The following is an 18722-nucleotide window of genomic DNA, read 5'->3' as shown; positions in this document are numbered from 1 at the left end:
TTTGAGGTTTCTGTTCTTGCTCTGAAGATATGCCTTTGAGTTCTTACTTCCAAACACAATGTCTCTTTAAAGGTGTACAAAGCACACATACGTTCATTTTCTTTCACCTTGAAAGGCTCTTGCAGTGATTCTTCTTGGACTGCTTGCAAAGCTTTTATTGCAGATTCTATTGTATATGCTTCTTTTTGTTTCTCAGAGTGCAGAACAAGTTCAGGTTAAATTATTGGTGAGGCAAAAAAACAACCCCACAATCCTATCCTTAGACCACATGAAAAACCGCTGCATTATTTGTCCATGGAAGGGAAAAGAGCTCCACTTCTATCAAAGGAAACACCAGCAGCAAAAGAAAAGGCCATGGGGAATAAAGCCAAAATTTGATATAGCAGATGGTTTGCAAACAGGTATGACATGCAATGTGCTCAACAAAAGTGGCACTTTATCCATGAATACTTGATGCCTAAAGAAACAAAGCCATTAAAAATACCCACATACAGCTGGTCTTCAGCCAGAGTCCCTTTCAGACTATGTGATAGAACCATGCAGCTGTTCACGAGGAAGCTTCAGAAAATAAACACATGGGGGGAAATGGTTGGAAAAAGCTGGCAAGTTGCCATTAATTTTCCAGAATCCTTTTATATTTAGCTGCTTACCTAAGGAAATGTTAAAAACATCGAGGAATGAAATATGATAAAACTGATATTTAGGAACTTCATTCTGTTTTTTTTTTAAAAAAATCATACCATGCAGGGAGAGGGGTTAAACTGTTTAGAAAAAAGATGACCATGCTATCAAGGAGAATATATAGATTTTAGAAGGAAAATCCTGTTGCTTCAAGTATGTTTACTTGAATAAATAAATTAATAATAGCAACAACAACAACAACATTTATTTATTTATTTATTTATACCCCGTCCATCTGGCTGGGTTTCCCTGGGTGGCTTCCAACTGAATATTAAAATACAATAATCTATTAAACATTAAAAGCTTCCCTAAACTTGAATTGCTAGATTCCTGATACTGCGGGTAGGCGGCTGAATCTAATAGTAAAATTATTAGATAACAGCAGCCAAAAAGAAAAATGGTCAGGCATGATGCACTACATCCATTATCAGTTATAATACCAGCTAGCATGAAACAGCACCCATATATGTTTTCCTATAGGCATTATCACAGAAACACTACATGTAAATTAAACCAAAGGAAAGCTTCTGAGCCAGGAGAAGAATCAGCCCTGACCATTGATCATCATCGTCATCATCATTATTACTATTATTTATTATTAGAGATATATTGTCCTTCATCATAAGATCTCAGGGCAGTCCACAAATCATGAGATTTGTAGTGCAATATCTGGAAGGTTAAAGGTTTCCCCTTCCTGCATCTCAGGACTTACACATACAACAGAAACCACCATGCTTTTAAAATCCAAGCATTTTCAATATGGTGACATCAGCTACCAACCTACACAAAAGACCCAACTTGGCTCACCTCAATTTTTCTGCAGGTGAGAATTTGGAAACTGGCAGAGTGAGCACCTCACAAATAATCACATGCTGAAAACTTACAAGCCGATCACCATGAGCTCACCTGGTGTTTTATTTCATGTTCTGGTAATACCCTCCTCCTCCTCGAATGGCATGGATGGCTGTTGGAGAAGATGCTGGATAATGACCAGGGCGTATAGGCTTGGCTGCAAAGACGCAAATCAAAGCCAGGGTGTGTGTGAAAAACAGGCTTTATACGAGCTTCATATATTTTTGTATTCTGTGGAAAACCCAAATGGCTAACACAGAGAGAGCAATATCTAATACAGTGGTACCTGGGTTTAAGAACAGCCCTGTTTACGAACAATTCGGTTTACGAACTCCGCAAAACCAGAAGTAGTGTCCCGGTTTGCGAACTTTACCTCGGTCTAAGAACGGAATCCGAATGGTGGAAGGGCACTGGCGGTGGGAGGCCTCATCAGGGAAAGCGCGCCTCAGTTTAAGAACGGTTTTGGTTTAAGAACGGACTTCTGGAACGGATTAAGTTTGTAAACCGAGGCACCACTGTACACACGGTTCTAAAAATGGGGGAGAAGACAAGAAATCCAGAACCTCCACTAGAGGCACTGCAATATTCAAATAACCCTTTATCTCTAATCCTCTTGAGCCAGAATACATACCAATCTGAGCAGAGTGTGCTCTCCTCGCCATGTTCTTGGCTCTTACAGCCTCTTTAATGCGGTCTACTTCCTGCTGGTATCGTTTCCGGTCTCGCATGGCATTCTCCTTTGCTTCCTTCAGAGCACTCTCCAAGGCCTTAACTCTCTCTGCCGTAGCTCGGAGTCGTTTTTCCAGCTTAGGAAGCTCGCAACGAAGATCTGCATTATCCCGTACCAGCTGTGAAAGATTAACACAGAGATCTGATTATGGATAGTATGCAGTAGAAAATAGTCACTGATATTTTTAAATTAAAAGAAATAGAGAAAGTCACAGAGCCTGTACAGATGGTACTTTCTGGGGAGAAATCTTTGCCATATACCACCTTCTGCCACAGCTTCTCATCCACATGAGAAAGGTAAGGGTGTGAACTGCTGCATACTATGTTTAACTAAAGGCAAAATCTCCCTGCCCCCCCCCCCATTAAAGCCCTTTTTGAACTGAGATGTTGAGGGTTAGGAAGTTCCCATGTTCAAGTAAACTCAGTACAACACAGTTTAGTGGTTATTTTTTCCATGCAAAAGAGTGCAATAGTCCAACCCCCATGCTTATTTACATGATAGCAAGTCCTTGTGCATTCAGTAGGGCTTACTCCTGGTAAGTCTACATGGTACTCCAAAAGCCAAGGTCTCTTACCAAGTTGGGATTTTTTCCAGGAAAAAAACATGGCTCCAAACAAACCATGACCTGCAGCTAAGGTCTGTTCTTGGCTTACTGATCACAATTTGGAGTTTGGATGTAACACTAAGCCATGGGTTGTGGTTTCTCCCCACCACTACCATGCTAGCAGGGAGGGAGGAAGTGGGAACAGCTGGTGCATTTTCAGTAAACGATTAACTGTGGTTTACCATGATGCATGGATATTGTCAGTCACTATGTGATCTTTCATAAAATTAGGTTTCAAAGTTCACTTTTTAATACATAATCATCATATGGTTTTTTGTTTTATCAGTCAGAGGAGCTGTATTCTGTGGTCAAACAAGACCACAGGAAGCCCGCAAAGTTGACTGGGTTATGTTTTCCTCTCCCCCCGCCCCCAGGCTTGGAGGTTGGGGTAAGAATGGTAATGAACAACACCACAATTATCTCACCTGCTTGTGAACCTTTGTAAGTTGTTCCAGGTTGTTTTCCAGAAAGGAGATTTTCTGCTTCTGAGCAGCACTTCCACCTCCATCATCACTGTCTAGTTCAACACTCTGTGAAGACAAAAAGCCAAATTAGAACCAAGCCTCTGAATAAAATGAATAAATTGTGACTGAAAAACTATGGAACTGTGCAGAAGTCCTTTCTAGAAAGCATTAGAGACCAATATGAACTTCAACAGTGTGCCTGGTATTGAAGCTAAAGCTGAAACAATGCATTTCAGTTGACTGGCTTATTAATAGACATTTCGAAACACACAAAAACGAAACATTGTTAAGTTATAAACAACCACGGTTTAAGGTGACACAGCAACAAACCACAGTCCCCAAATATTAAAATGAAAGTGACGAGATAATTGTGCTTGGGTCATGCCTCTGTGAGCCCTTGCAGGAGGCCTCTCCAGCAACAAACAAGGGCACCCCCTCCTTTATGTAACAATCCTTCGCCTTTACCCCTCAAAAGGAGAGAAACTTCAATGTTCATCACAGTTTACCCTAGAAATGCCTTTTCTTATTTTCATCATAACATCAAAAATTACTCAAAAGCATGATATGGGCCTCTGATAGTCTTTGGAAGGCAGATTAGGCATAACAGATTTATATCATCATAACAGGCTGTAACGCTGCTATGAATATCATGGTTTCTACTGCTGATCTTCCCAGTGAGGCTTCCAGGTGCAGCCTTTGGAATGGATTGTTAATGGCAATATCCAATAGTTCCCTAACTCCACCCCCCACCCCCCGAGAAAATTACCAAGGGCCTTGGCAGACCACTTCTGCTTGTTGTGGCAAATGTAATGCACGGTGCTAGATGCTATATGATTTGTAATTGTATGTTTACACATATGCCATGGACCCGTTAAATGAAGGCTACTTGTGGTCGTTAGAACTGTAGTTTGGGAACCCCTGGCATAGCCCATTAATATAGCTGCATGTCTGTTTGCAAGTATTTAAACACAGCCAAGGTACAGAGGCACTGCACTGCAAGGTGCATATATTACTGCTAGAGTGCTAAGTGTGTACATACATACGTACATACATATGTAGGCCTAAGAAAAGAAGATTTTTGCACAATTATTCCCTCCCACAATATCTCAACTTACTTTTTTCACTCTGGTGGTGAGGTCTTGAACAAAGAGTCTGCGCAAGTTATGGAGGGTCTGAAGCTCTCTAGCCTGTAAACAAGTTTAAGAAAGCGTTAGCTTAACAATGACCTATTTGAAATAAGAAACACAAAGCAAACATTTATGCCAGGTCTTACAGATGGGAATATTTCAAATAAATTATTGGGACACTGTGGTGGCCAAGAAGAAGAAGAAAGAAATTGACATTAATGCTCCATTTAGTAATTGGTATTCCTGAGCATGTGCTGAATTAAATCTCTTAGTTCCTTATACATTAATTGTACGTTAATGCAGGCTGTATGTAATAATAAATAAGCACAATAAAAACCAGGGCTGTCATGTGTTTTTGCTTCAGAACTGTATTTTTGTGTGTGTGTGTGTGTGAACATATGCAAATTTAACTGTGAATGAATTTTGTATGGCGAATTATGATTTCTTTAATCAGTTAAATTTGCATATGTTCACAAAAGAAAAAAATACAGATCTGAAGCAAAAACGCACACGCTTTTTAAGATGATGTGCACAGACCTTAAATCAGGCATCATGTTAGATGAGATATCCCTCTTCCTCACATGAGGTTTAGTTGGGTTTGTGTGCAAGTCTCTAAGGACCAGGGCCAGAACCTTCAAAAAATGCACACCATCTTAAATGCATTACTCACAACCATAAATGTACATCTGTTTGATGTTTTAGTCAAATTATGTGAAAAGTTTTGTTTAAAGGGGGCAGAATTTGAAAATTTCACACATTTCACTCACTTCAGGGAGAATACAACCAAGAAAATAATATATAACATATTTGTGACTTCTAACCTCTAACTTCACTTATATCTCTACGAACCGTATGCCACAAATCAATAATCTGGTGGAGATGACTTAAACAGGGATTTGATTAGGTGCCCCTGCTGTACAGAATGGAGTTACCCTGGTAAATATTAAGTTATTTTATTCATTTATAGATTGCCCTGCATACAATTATGATGCAGTAATACTAAAAATGTTAATATAAAATCGTTAGTCATGAAATATTAGATTAACATTAGTGGTTTGTAGCTACTTGTGTCAATACAGATGACAGAAGCAACACAGATCATCCAACCAAAACATCAGACGTGTGTCTTGAGTGAAGAAAACTCAATGATGGGGCTGCTTGATACACCTCCAAAGGAAGGCAGTTCCACAAGCAGGATGTCACCAGTGAGAAGGTCCTAGCCTGAGTCACCACATGACACACCATATCCCCTAATGGGACCATGAGAAGGGCCTCCTCAGCTGATCACAAGGTCCAGGCTGGCAGATATAGGGGCAGGCAGTCTTTCACGTATTTGGGCCCCAAGTTGTTCAGGGCTTTACAAATTCAGCATCTAGACCTTGAATTGAGCCCAGCAACATACAGGCAGCCAGTACAGAGCTGGGAGAATGGGTGTTATATGACTCTGGTTTGATGCACTAGCCAAATGAGTCCCTTGCTTTCTTCCTCCATGATACGCAAAACAGGAGGGAAGGTCACAATTATGACACATGACCCACATGAGCAGGCCATCTATATGAGCCCGTTTTTCATTTTAAGAAACCAAGCTATGCAGACTGAACCACATGTTTTCAAAAGGCACAAAACAAACTAAAGGGAGCATACAAAATTCAAGTGTGAAATAAGTAGCGTCATCCCTAGTGACCTCTTTTTTCTTTTTTAAAGAGAGACGCTGTAGATTTAGTACATACCACAGTTTCTTCCAGTCCCTTAAGATCTTCTCTTGCTTGTTCCCTTTTATCGTTAAGCAGTCTAGGCAGAGAAAAGACACTGATCAACTCAAAAAATTAATTGGAATAATGTAAAGTTTCCAAGCGAACAAAACAAACATGCTTACCTCAGCCTACTTATGCTTTCCTCAACCTAGAAACCAACACCTGTGCCCATCTCCCACCAAGCACTCCAGAACTCCTGCATTTTAAAAAGCTGCATCACAGAAGGAACTCAAGAAGATGCTGCTTCCCTATATGTTGCAGTGTATGCAAGGTGGGCAAACAAAGAACTGGAAGCAGCAAGGACAAACAGCAGCACTCCTCCATCTGGAGTACCAAGGGAGAGCAGTGTCTTTCCTGCCCAGGGGGAGGCAGGGCAGGCGGTTGTGGATACTACAACAAAAACAGCTACTAAAGCATAACCATCTGTGAAGGCAGCCATATATTATATGCAGCCACAGGACTCAGCCCGTTTCAATAATAAATAGAGAAGGATTTTCCATGCATTTTTACATGGGGTGGTGGTGGGAGATCTGGCGCAAACAGAACACCCAGCAGAATTAGCACTGTTGCAGGTGCTGGATAATACTCATTCTGCACTTGTTAGAAATCTCTCTTTTAGTTTAGCAGCACCTATGTACACTTTAGAGGGACGCGAGTGGCGCTGTGGGTTAAACCACAGAGCCTAGGGCTTGCCGATCAGAAAGTCGGAGGTTCGAATCCCCGCGATGGGGTGAGCTCCTGTTGCTCGGTCCCTGCTCCTGCCAACCTAGCAGTTCGAAAGCATGTCAAAGTGCAAGTAGATAATTAGGTACCGCTCCGGCGGGAAGGTAAACGGCGTTTCCGTGCGCTGCTCTGGTTCGCCAGAAGCAGCTTAGTCATGCTGGCCACATGACCCGGAAGCTGTACACCGGCTCCCTCGGCCAATAAAGCGAGATGAGCGCCGCAACCCCAGAGTCGGGCACGAGTGGACCTAATGGTCAGGGGTCCCTTTACCTTTACCTATGTACACTTTGGAACTCCCTGCCTGTTGACATCTGGCTGCAATCTTTTCACGGCCGGTTTAAAACATTTTTGTTTAGGCAAGACTATCCAGACATGTAGTAGACGTGGTTTTTTTAGCTCACTGTTGGTTTCAATCAAGTTATGAATGTTTTAAGTACTTGTGTGTGTGTTTAACTGCTCTTTATTGGTAATTTTAATGTTTTGCTTTTGTAAAACTGATTGGAGGTTCTATTACCATCAAGCAGTACATAAATTTTGTTATGTAAAATAAAGATCAATTTTTCTTATGTTTCTGTCCTGGAGTACTGTGTTATCACAGGGAGCCAGGATTGGTTGGATGCAACATTATTGGAAAGCAAGACATTAAAGAATAATAAGAATAGATTGCCATGCAAACTTACATTAGCTTCTCCAGCTTCTTTTCCCGTTCTTGATCTTCTGCTTTCAATCTTTCATAGTCCAAACTCAGTTTTTCTTGTTCCAGCTGCAGCTTCTGATTCATACTGAGACAAAAGAAAAGGGAAAAGGTCACCACAAGGAATGAAAAGAAACCCTCCGTTCAAGAAGCCTTAAAGTTAGTCAATGCTTAGACATTTAATCATCACAGAAAGACTCTACACAATAACTCTCTGGGAAATTTTATTGATAAGACATCTTGCTTCTTTAGAGAATTTCCCTTTATACACATCAGACAACACAACGTAATACTTACCTTGTTACTGATTCTCTCTCAGCTTATTGACATGCATCCAAAACATAAAATGGCAATTCCTCTCTACAAGTGTGGACTTAATGCTAACTATTTCAAAAGTCAAAAAGCCTAGATCGGGGATGAAAAGCCTGCAGCCCTCCAAATATTGTTGGACTCCCAACTTTTGTCATCCGCAACCAGTATGGCTAAAGGTCAGGGATGCTGGGAGGTGCTGTGGAGAGACCCTTGCGGCTGATTTTGAAATTGCAGCTAGTACAGAATGCTGCAGCCCAGCTTTTAGCTGGAGCCACACCTTATCAACATATTATGCTGAAGTGAAAAGCTATGCACTAGCAGCCAATACATTACTAAGCTAAATTCAAGATATTGTTGTTATAAAGTCCTAAGCTGCCTTGGACTTAGGTTACCTGAAAGACCGCTTTATACATCTGCCAGATTACTGGGATCACCTGGAGAATTCCTTCTGGCTGTCTCATATTTGTTTCTGAACTAAGGCTTCTAGCATAGTGGCACTAGCATAGTGGAACGCTGCTCCTATTGAAATCAGGCAAGCACCTACAAACTTGGTGCTTCATCACCTGCCCAAAACATTTGTTTCACCAAGCTTTGCAGAATTAATTTGATTCTGTCTTGGCCATTGTAATTCAGTCTTGGTATTCCGTCATTTCATGATTTTAAGGTAAAGGGACCCCTGACCATTAGGTCCAGTCATGACCGACTCTGGGGTTGCGGCGCTCATCTCACTTTATTGGCCGAGGGAGCCGGCGTACAGCTTCTGGGTCATGTGGCCAGCATGACTAAGCTGCTTCTGACGAACCAGAGCAGCACACGGAAACACTGTTTACCTTCCCGCCGGAGCGGTACCTATTTATCTACTTGCACTTTGACGTGCTTTCGAACTGCTAGGTTGGCAGGAGCAGGGACCGAGGAACGGGAGCTCACCCCGTCATGGGGATTCGAACCGCCGACCTTCTAATCGGCAAGTCCTAGGCTCTGTGGTTTAACCCACAGCACCACCCGCGTCCCTTCATGATGTTAGAATGCTTTTATTTCAAACCACCATGACTTCTATTATTTTTGTTACTTACTAATTGCCTTCAACATGTATTTCTCAAGGTGATGTGCACAATATAAGAAAAAAACAGCTAAGATGCAGTTTAAAAGAACACAGAAAATGTAAGCAAATGAACTGGAAAATGATCAAAGGATGTGCCCACGGCAAAGTCTTGTTCACGCAGCCAGGAAAGCTTCTCATGACAAAAATGTCTCCAGTTTGTTTCTGGAAAGCAGAGATAGTTGCATTTCGACAGGAAAGCTGTTCCACAGAACGTGGACAACCACACTAAAAGCCCTTATCCAAGTTACTCTGGAGAGGGCTTCTGATTGCCTTGGAACCTTCAGGAGAAAATCTTCCATAGACCCCAGTGACCTACTTGGCATTTAAGGGATAAGGCAGGTAAGTTGGTCCTGAGATGTATAGAGCCTTATAGGCTAGTACCAACACCTTGGCCCAGTGCAGATTGGCAGCCAGTAAGGTGATATATACTGGCATTAGTTTGCCTCCATAAGAAACATAGCTGCTGAATTCTGCCCTAGCTACAGCTTCCAGACCAACCTCAAGGGCAGTACAAAGAGGCAGGAAGTGCACTTAGCCTGAAAATGTTCCTTTCCTATTCATTGTTTTACACATTCTTCTTGCTAAAAAATTGTAACGGGGTGAGGAGTAAACCTATGACTGGATGCTGGTTTTAGTAATATTGTATTTGTTTTTCTATTTAACATGGCTTGCATGTAAATCGCTGATTGGTCATGATCAGATATTCATCATCCTCTCCTCCAAATTTACCACTGCTTTTTTTCCTGCATCACTGAATTCAGTAAGGGTTTCTTCCACTTTTTCACTTCCTAGTTATAAGCCTTGTGTCTTTCTTGGTCTCTGCTTCCTTACAGGGTTGTATAGAACAGCCCGGGCCCTTTCCTATTAAGCATCCACCGCCTATATCCATTTCAAGCTTTTCCTCCCACTCTTCTTCATTTCCATCATCTAGCTTTGCCAAAGTCAAAGCTGTATCATCCCCAATCATTTTGATATAGTTTCTCAGTAGCAGCTTCTGAAGCAGTCTTAAGTCTGCTCAAACATTTATTACACCATGTGATTTATAAAGCAAAATAACTGAAAATACTTCTAGCTTTCAAGTCTTTGAAATTCATTAAATGCAGTTTTCTGCACTTTCTTTACTCAATATCATTAGCAGGAGGAGGAGGAGAAGAAAACCCTGAACAGATACATCCACAGCAATAGGCCTCTGGGGTCCTAATGAGATGTTTGCCAATAAAACTAGATAAGAATAAATCATCAGCAGTTGTGCAGTTGTGTGTGCACAGAGAGAAGGAGAGAGAGAGAGAGAGAGAGAGAGAGAGAGAGAGAGAGAGAGAGATATGGAAGGGAAAGCCAACAGGAAAGGAAAGCATGATCTTACTCTCTGATCTCGTCAATGGTTTTCTGCTTCTCCTCAATCTCATCTCGCAGCCTGGACAGCTGCTTCTGGTGAGCTTCCCTGTGACTCTCCATCTGTTGCTCTAGTGTCTTCTGTTCATAAAAGAGAGAGGTGAATAAAATTACACAACTTTGCCTTTTTGACCGTGGTTTTGTCCAGTATTTCTGAAGTAGCTCAGAACTGCATATATTCCCATGAATTCCTCTTTGCTTTTTTAAAAGCAGCTGAGAATAATAACTTGCTTGATACAAATTGATTCTGCCTTCTTTAGTAAAAACTCCCACATGCATACACTGCCAGCTATAGCTGGCATGTATTTGTGCCAACTATGGTCACACCTATGGATCAAAACTCCCCTTATAATACACAGGGGTGCAACTAATTCCAGCACTAATGCTGTACCAACATGTTGTCCTTTGTGTTTGCCTGGGTGGCCAATCTGTTGCCCTCCATTTGTTGTTGGACTCCAACTCCCATCAGCTCCAGACAGCATGACCAAAAGTGAAGGATGATTTGAGTTGTAGTCCAGCAACTTCTAGAGACCAATCTGTTCCCCACCCCTTAGGCCCTTAAGGTAAATAGATGACCTGTTTGCTTACACCAGCACTGGTCATTAACAGCAGTGTACACATGAAGTGCCAGGGAATACAATAGTTTATAGAAGCACGCTGTAAAAAGGATAATTAGCAACTTAAGTCAGGAATAGCTAACCTGCGGCCCTACAGATGTTGTTGGAATATATCAGCCCAGTCAGCATAGTTAGGGTCAACAGGAACTCTAGTTGATCATCGCATGGAAGGACCACAGGTTCCCCATCCCTGACTTAAGGCCTGGGTTATAGCGCAATGAATGTTCAGCTAGTATAATTTGTTGGATGGGATCCATATGCTTTTCATTTCATTACAGGGGTATCGCACAATTCAAATACTCAAGCTGCATGTTACAAATAAAATGAGCACTTATTGGACAGTTCCTGTGACTTCACAGCTCTACAAGTCCCATTCCACCCAACTCCTACATACAAAAATGCAATATAGTTTGGTTTTTTACGTTGTTGTTGGCTGTGCTCCATCAGCATCAAACAACTCACTCAGCTTCTTCGCTACCATTTCAAGAGCATCAATGGGATTTAAACACACACACATTTGCTTGCTGGTTGAATGCTCCCCTGTTAGCCATGTCTGGACAACATCTAGAAGATAAAGTAAACCTCAGCATACCTACCCCCTGCACTCTTATGCAGCAAACCTATCCTTCATTTTAAATATGTGAGCATGGAATAATCTGCAACTGGTAAGGTTAGTACAAATAGCTACCAAGAATATAATACAATGGTTTAAAAAAAAAACATCCCAACAACACACATTTGGTAGGGAAGCTCTTCCACCGCATGGCAAACAGAACAGATTTCTTAGTGCACACGTGTGCCTTTGACATGTTGTTCAAAAGTACAAAGCAACATTACAAGTGCACCTTGTCATGACTTTGAGAAGTGTTATTGGTGAGAAACTGATCTCACAATTGTATTGTACAATGTTACCTTCATCTCCTCTGCATCCTGCAGCAAGGTTAAATGCTCCTTCTCTTTATCTTTGAAACTGACTTCATGCATTTTTTCTGTTAAAACAAAAATTAAAGCTGAGCAACTCCTGTTTAATTTTATGTGGTTTAAACAAGATAGCATTCAGGGCCCTAAACAATCTACCTCTTCAAGCAGAAGATACCACTTCACATACTTCTATCTCCTGGCATTTGGACTTGTTTACAATGGCAACAAAACCTAAGGGAATTCATTTCCCGCATTAACAGCTGCTTCATTGGAACAAGCTACATTTAGCCTATGATTTCCAAGAGGTGCTTTTGGGGTGGGGGGAATGGGAACCATACCCAGTCCCATCTGTCTACTAAAATAGCATATTGTATGTGCTAAGACCTTTTTCTTTTTTTCTTTTTCTTTTTTGCTACAGCCTGCTCATCCCAGCCACTGCTAATTCAGAGCATAGCAGTCCTTCCTTAGGGCCAATTTCCAAGACTAATTCAGAACGCTAGGAACATTATTTAGTTGCAGATACATGGAGATTTCAGCACATGAATGCAAATCAGCACTGGAGGATAGGATATAAATCAGGGGTGGGAAGCCTGCGACTTTCCAGATGTTGATGGCCTACAACTTCCATCACCCCTGAACATTGGCCATGCTTGGGGGAGGCTGATTGAGGTTCAAGTCTATAACAATATATGGAGAGCCACACTCCTGATATAAATCTTAGAAGTCTACTCAGCCTCTGGCAGCCCCACAATGCTGCCAGGAGACGGTTGAGTTTTGATTCACGCTGCACTGCACAAACTACACAAGATTCTCACATGTTGAATCAGATGATAAAGGATGCTTATGCAGCACATTTATTCTGCACTGCAAAAAAAATATCAGATCAAATAAGACATTGCAAATGAAGCACTGCTCCACCCAGATCAGACATGTCATTAGCATTAACCAGTCCGAAATGCTATTTGAGTCCTCAACAACGAGGAGGGTGGTTGTCCTGATTCCTGCCCGAAACATGATAATAGAGGCTCTTCCCTTGCGAGTCAGATAGATATCTTTATTCAGGGAAGTTAACTGTACAGGCTCTGAAGCAGGCGCAGTGTAGGACTCAAGAGTTCAGGAGCTAGGCAGGAAGTTCAGGAATAGATGGAAGAAACAGAGATGTCTCCACATCACTCCAGCCAGGCTTTTAAAGATGAGGCATGGTGATCTTACACAAGAAACCCTCTTGCCTCACAGATGTGTCTACTTCGTAGAGGCACATCTCATCTGGATGGGTGAATCTATTCCCATCTATGGAGGCAATGCCTGGTCCTCAGAGGCAACGCCATCCTCAGCAGACGGTTGATGTTCTCTACTCCACAGGATAGGCGGAAAGGGGAGAACCTACATCCAGCATTCCCTTCCTCCTCATCCAACTGAGCCTGCCAATCCATGTCCGATCCCAGTGGAGCTGTAGGGCTCATTACAGTGGTAGGAAAGAAGGTAACTGCAATAGAAAAAGCCTCACCAAAATTCAGCATCTCCTGAGAAAAGCAGAAGAAAGCCCAAGGTCACATACATTTAAAACGCTGTTGTACCACATTAACTGTTATGGCTTCCTCCAAACAATCCTAGGATTATTAAGGGTGCTTAGAGTTGCTAGGAGACACCTCACAGAGCTACAATTCCCAGTTCCATTAACAAGCTGCATTTCCTAGGACTGGTATTTTTTGGGGGGAGGGGGAAGCCATGACAGTTTAAGTGGTGGAAGAAAACTTCAAATGTACTGTGCGGATGTGACCCAAGAGGGCTGTTTTCAGCTCAGAACAGGGAAAACGTAAAACTGGGAACGCTTGAAAATATTGTACCTTGAGCACGCAATTTGGCCAACTCCTCATTAAGTGAATCCTGTGACTCTTCTAGCTGCCTTCGTTTATGCTCCATGTTCTGCATGTAGTCTGTGAGAGACTTTATCTTTGCTTCATGCTTTGAAAGATGTAAGCAAGGAAAAAATATATATTTAATATGCACGAAGGCAAATTAATTGGACTGGTTAGCGGGTGGAGGAAGGGGGGATAAAAAGAGAAAGCACTCTAATAACCTGAGAGATAAGGAGTTGACAAGCGGCAAGTTCCCTCTCGCTGGCATTCATCTTCCTGTTGGAGTCTATCTGGGCACTCTCCAGCTGCTTGCTACGGTTCACCAGAGATTTCACCTCGGACTTCATCTTACTGATGTAGAGCCTTGCCATGGTGAACTCCTCCTCAATCACTCCATTCACATCTGCTAACTGAACATCCAAAACAGTTGCATGGTGAACATGTACCAGTAAATTCAATTTGTAACTACTGAGATGCTCAACTCGGTTTGCATTAGGCAATGGAAATCAGCCCAGTTTGTACTGGTCTTCCCTTACTGCCAATGATGCTGAAGTTCTGAAACTCCTTCCCAATAGAGGCTCACCTTGCTCAGTTCTAGATACCAAATTTATGGTATTAAAATCTATTATGTATTTTAAATGGCAACCAGCAGAGGAGTTGTTGTTGTTTTGAAGCATTATATATATTCTAAAGTTTTAAAGTTGGAAAGAAAGACGCTTGGGGAATTGTCACCATCCAGCGCCTATAGAGGCCCCTCTGTCCCCCAACTGCCATCACAGGGACATCTGAAGGACCATGTTGCCCTCAGGGGACTGAGAAGCAGTAACAGCTTGTCCTAAAGACACAAGTTGCCTTTTCCATTACATTGTAGCTTCTTCCCCCCCCCCCCAAAAATCAACACTTATTGTTTAATAATATTATGTAAACTGCTTTGTGATGTTTGACTGAAAAGTGGCATATAGATAGTGCTGATAAATAAATACTTCATTTACCAGAAGACAAAATAGGTATTATGGTAAAGGTAATGGTAAAAGACCCCTGGACGGTTTGGTCAAGTCAAAGGCGACTACGGGGTGCAGCGTTCATCTCGCTTCAGGCCGAGGAAGTTGGTATTTGTCCATAGACAGCTTTCCAGGTCATGTGGCCAGCATGACTAAACCACTTCTGGTGCAACGGGACACCGTGACGAGTGCCAGAGCACACAGAAATGCCGTTTACCTTCCCGCCACAGTGGTACCTATTTATCTACTTGCACTGGCATGCTTTCGAACTGCTAGGTTGGCAGAAGCTGGGATAGAGCAACGGGAGCTCACCCCACTGCACAGATTTGAACCGCCAACTTTCCAATCAGCAAGCCCAAGAGGCTCAGTGGTTTAGACCACAGCGCCACCAGCTCCCCTTAACAATAGGAATTATAATAGATTGCTGGATACCCTGCTTTTTATTTAGATCAATGTAGACAATATTCAAAATCTAGAAATCCCATCCAGAAATGCTTGGACTTGCCATGCAGAAGCTTCTCAGCTCACAGTAGTTTCCCCATGAACCTCCAAGTATTTCATATGTTTATGGGTTCAACTTTTAAATGAAAGGACCTATCAGCAATTCCAGCCCTTTGGATACACAAACTGGCTGGCAAAATGAATTGGGAAAAGCTCACTTGTTCATGAGTTTCATGAACATAGTAAGAGAAACAAGCTTTGCAGTCCAGCCTGCCAATGAAGTTAGATAATCCCATTTAAGATTTTAAAAAATTCAACTTACCGTTTTAACATCATTAGTACCAATGATTCCTCCAATCTCGCCAAGGTCCTTAAGCAGTAAATTCAAGATCTCAGTAGCTCTCTTCTTCTGATGGTTACTGAGTTCTTGCAACTGTCCCAACTCTCTCTGTGTAGTTGTCAGGGCGGACTGCAAAATAATGAACAGCAGTGAAGACTTCACACTTGTTGCAGCAATTGTACATTTCTGAGGTTAAGCTGGTGTTTGCTGCATTAAAAGTTTGTGTTCCTGAACACCCAAGGATAAAAACGAAGGAATCACAGCCAATCTATGTAGCTGTGCCACCCTCAATAATGAATTAAACACAGACACTAAAATACTTTATACTGGTACCACCAGAAATTCCTGTATGGTTCTGCATGTAGTCTGTTCCAAATCCCATTAAGTACCAATCCAGAGATTCGATAGGGAATTGTACACTAGAATTTGAACATGTGGACTCTACACAAGAATATGTCTTAGTACACAAAATGTCTGTTTACACACAGCCTCAGCATTTCCCACAGTTCAAATATCCCAGGTTTCCCTTAAACCTGGCTCACTATGAAAACTACTCAAATCAGAGCATGCCCCTGCTGGCTTCTAAGTAGTAGCTAGAGGTAAAATCACTAGAGAGAAATCAGAATGGACCAAGTTGGAGGTGGGTGAGGGTACCTCATTGCTTATGTTTAGTCTAAGTTAAGGGTTGGTGGCAAAATCCTTACAGAAAACAAGAAGCAGCAACCAAGAGAGCTTTTTAGAATGTCATGAACACAAATAAACTGGAAGAACTGCAATGTGTATTATAGCAATAAGATTGCTCTTTCCATCTCAGACTCCACCCTACATCTTCACTGCTGAGTGACATGCCATTGGTCTCCCTTTCACAGCTACATCATGAGCTTTCTTTCTTTTTAATAACAGTGTAAGCAAGCTACTCTTAATTTCTCTTGAGACTGTATTCTTTCAGCAAAAACCATTCAATGGTAACAGGAAAACTTCCCTCTTCCATTCGCCTATCCACCCTGTTTCAGCTAATGTTCTTCCAATTAAAATCTGCACAAAGTAACTACTCCCCGGTGCCCATATGCAAAGGAATGGTAATCCGCCTTCTCATATATCTGTCATGGCAGAACATACATAAATGAACAAAATATAAAAATGGATGCACCAATGTTTTTATTATTATTTCCCTACTCTTAATTCTGCAACTGCATACAATATGTGTTTCTGTGGCATTCTCTGATATGTTGTTCACTACCTTGAACACCATCAATAGTAGAAGTTTGCAAAAGATGTAATTAAAAAATATGGTTTTACCCTTAGCACCCGAAACAGGTCACTACTTTGGAGTATAGCTAATCCTCATAATCTCATTCGTACTTATTATAATCCTTTTTCCTCATTTCCTAAATGGGGAACAAAGATTTGAGACTCACTGGCTTAATTGCCTATTGAGTCTCTGGCCAAGCTGGAATATGAGCCCAGCAATTTATAGGACTACTGCGCTGCGTCTTGATGTGGGTGTGAAAAGATTGCCAGAAGCTAAAGAAGCAATGTAACAGCATACAGAGGAAAGAGACAGAGACATTTAAAATATATATATAAATCAAGACTTGAAGGTATTTTAGTGAACTTTGTGGTGGCAATAGCACTCTACCTCAGTCTATCTCAGAATATAACAGCATGAAGTGCAGACAAATATGAACATGAACTGGGTGAAAGTTTACACATACTTACCTAACAATAGTGGCCACTGGACTCAGTAGTACGCACTGCTGAGTAAACGTTAATAAAATCAAGCTGCACATCTTATGTTTGAACAGCTAGTTTAAGAAATCCACAATCTCTTGAAATTAGGAAGATATCATTGTTGATTCTAGAATGCATTTCCAGATTTCCAGAATGATGTACATGTAGACACGCATGCACATGCACACGCACACACATGCACACACACACAGAGGAGGATTGTCCTTACTGTTTTCTGTGCAAGTTCGTCAGCTAGCTGTTCATTAGCTCTCAGCTTGTCCTCCACTTCCTGCGACTTCTGGTCATAATTAACAGCCAGTTCCTCCAGAGCCTGAAGAACTTCTTTCACTTCCTCTTTCGCAGCTTCATTTTCAATCTGGAGACGAGTGAGTTCCTCTTGGATCTTCTCATAATCTCTCCTAGTGGAAGCCAAAAGCTACAAAGAGATGGAAACATTAAGATTGTGTAACTCTTGGGTTAAAAGGAGGACCATTATGACATAAGCAATGTGAGTGAAAACGGCATAAACCGGACATTGGAAATAGAATTGGAAACAGGAGATGTTTGTGGGGGTGGGAAGGAATCGCTGAAACATCTCAGTGAGAGCAGAAGAGTAGCAAGGCTTGTTAACTGCCCCAACTCTTCTGAATCTTCCATTTGGCCATTATTAATAGAATAAATTATAACATGTTTAAGAGTAACAAACTGTAATTCTGGCTTTATAAGAATTCTAGTATACTGCATGATACTCCGCAACAACAGAAGCAAGAATGTTGCTTGCTCACACATAACTGTACATGAGTAGGTTGAAAAATTCTTTTTATTTATGAATTATATTTCTCTGCAGCCCCGTAACTCAGATTCTCTGGGCAGCATACATAGAAAACAATAAGAATAGATAAGTGGTCCACCAACTCAATGTGATGCCCTCCAGACATTGCTCATCAACACTCCCATCAACCCCACTAAGCCAAATCCAACTTTCCCCACTTCCCAACTGATCACACCCTTCTGATTCATCCCTACACTAAGAGCAATCTTCAGCACTTTAGAAGCACCCAGTGAGAAGCTTTTAGCCTGCCCACCCCTGTAGAAAGCCAACACTTCCTCCATAATTCAAAAGGTTATGGTCCAATAAAAAAGATGGGAGAAGTTTGTAAAAGGTCTTTTGGACATAAATAGTTCATTATGTGTCAAACCATGTATTTTTGTGAATGTGCATCTAACCTGTGAACACAATACCCCCTATATTTTTACCAACTCGTCAACACATGAGACACTTGTTATAGAAAGCCATGGAGTCTATGAGCATTTAAACCACTGGCTATGCCAGAAGGAGGTAAAGATAAGCCTACAAATTTGTATTAATCCTATCTG

At 41.6% G+C, this 18722-nt stretch overlaps 1 protein-coding gene across 2 annotated transcripts in view; it reads right to left on the bottom strand.

The window, feature by feature from the left end:
- Nucleotides 1–18722, bottom strand: part of KIF5C (kinesin family member 5C) — a 78730-nt gene that overhangs the window by 6097 nt on the left and 53911 nt on the right. The window contains exons 14-25 of one of the 2 annotated variants that reach the window (XM_081006403.1): nt 17575–17781; nt 15597–15743; nt 14054–14242; nt 13821–13938; nt 11965–12041; nt 10407–10516; nt 7616–7717; nt 6189–6249; nt 4447–4518; nt 3293–3397; nt 2165–2381; nt 1577–1690 (exon numbers count right to left, since the gene is read on the bottom strand). In XM_081006403.1, coding sequence (XP_080862529.1) covers nt 1596–1690; nt 2165–2381; nt 3293–3397; nt 4447–4518; nt 6189–6249; nt 7616–7717; nt 10407–10516; nt 11965–12041; nt 13821–13938; nt 14054–14242; nt 15597–15743; nt 17575–17781 — 1500 coding nt within the window. In that variant the 3' untranslated portion in view covers nt 1577–1595. The remainder of the gene's footprint in view (nt 1–1576; nt 1691–2164; nt 2382–3292; nt 3398–4446; nt 4519–6188; nt 6250–7615; nt 7718–10406; nt 10517–11964; nt 12042–13820; nt 13939–14053; nt 14243–15596; nt 15744–17574; nt 17782–18722) is intronic. The other variant, XM_081006402.1, reaches the window with a different exon arrangement.

This window comes from Podarcis pityusensis, assembly GCF_964106645.2.
Source record: "Podarcis pityusensis genome assembly, chromosome: 1".
NCBI classification, from domain to species: Eukaryota; Metazoa; Chordata; class Lepidosauria; order Squamata; family Lacertidae; genus Podarcis; species Podarcis pityusensis.
Note: the sequence above shows the minus strand (reverse complement) of the source record. Positions and strands in the feature narration are given on the sequence as shown.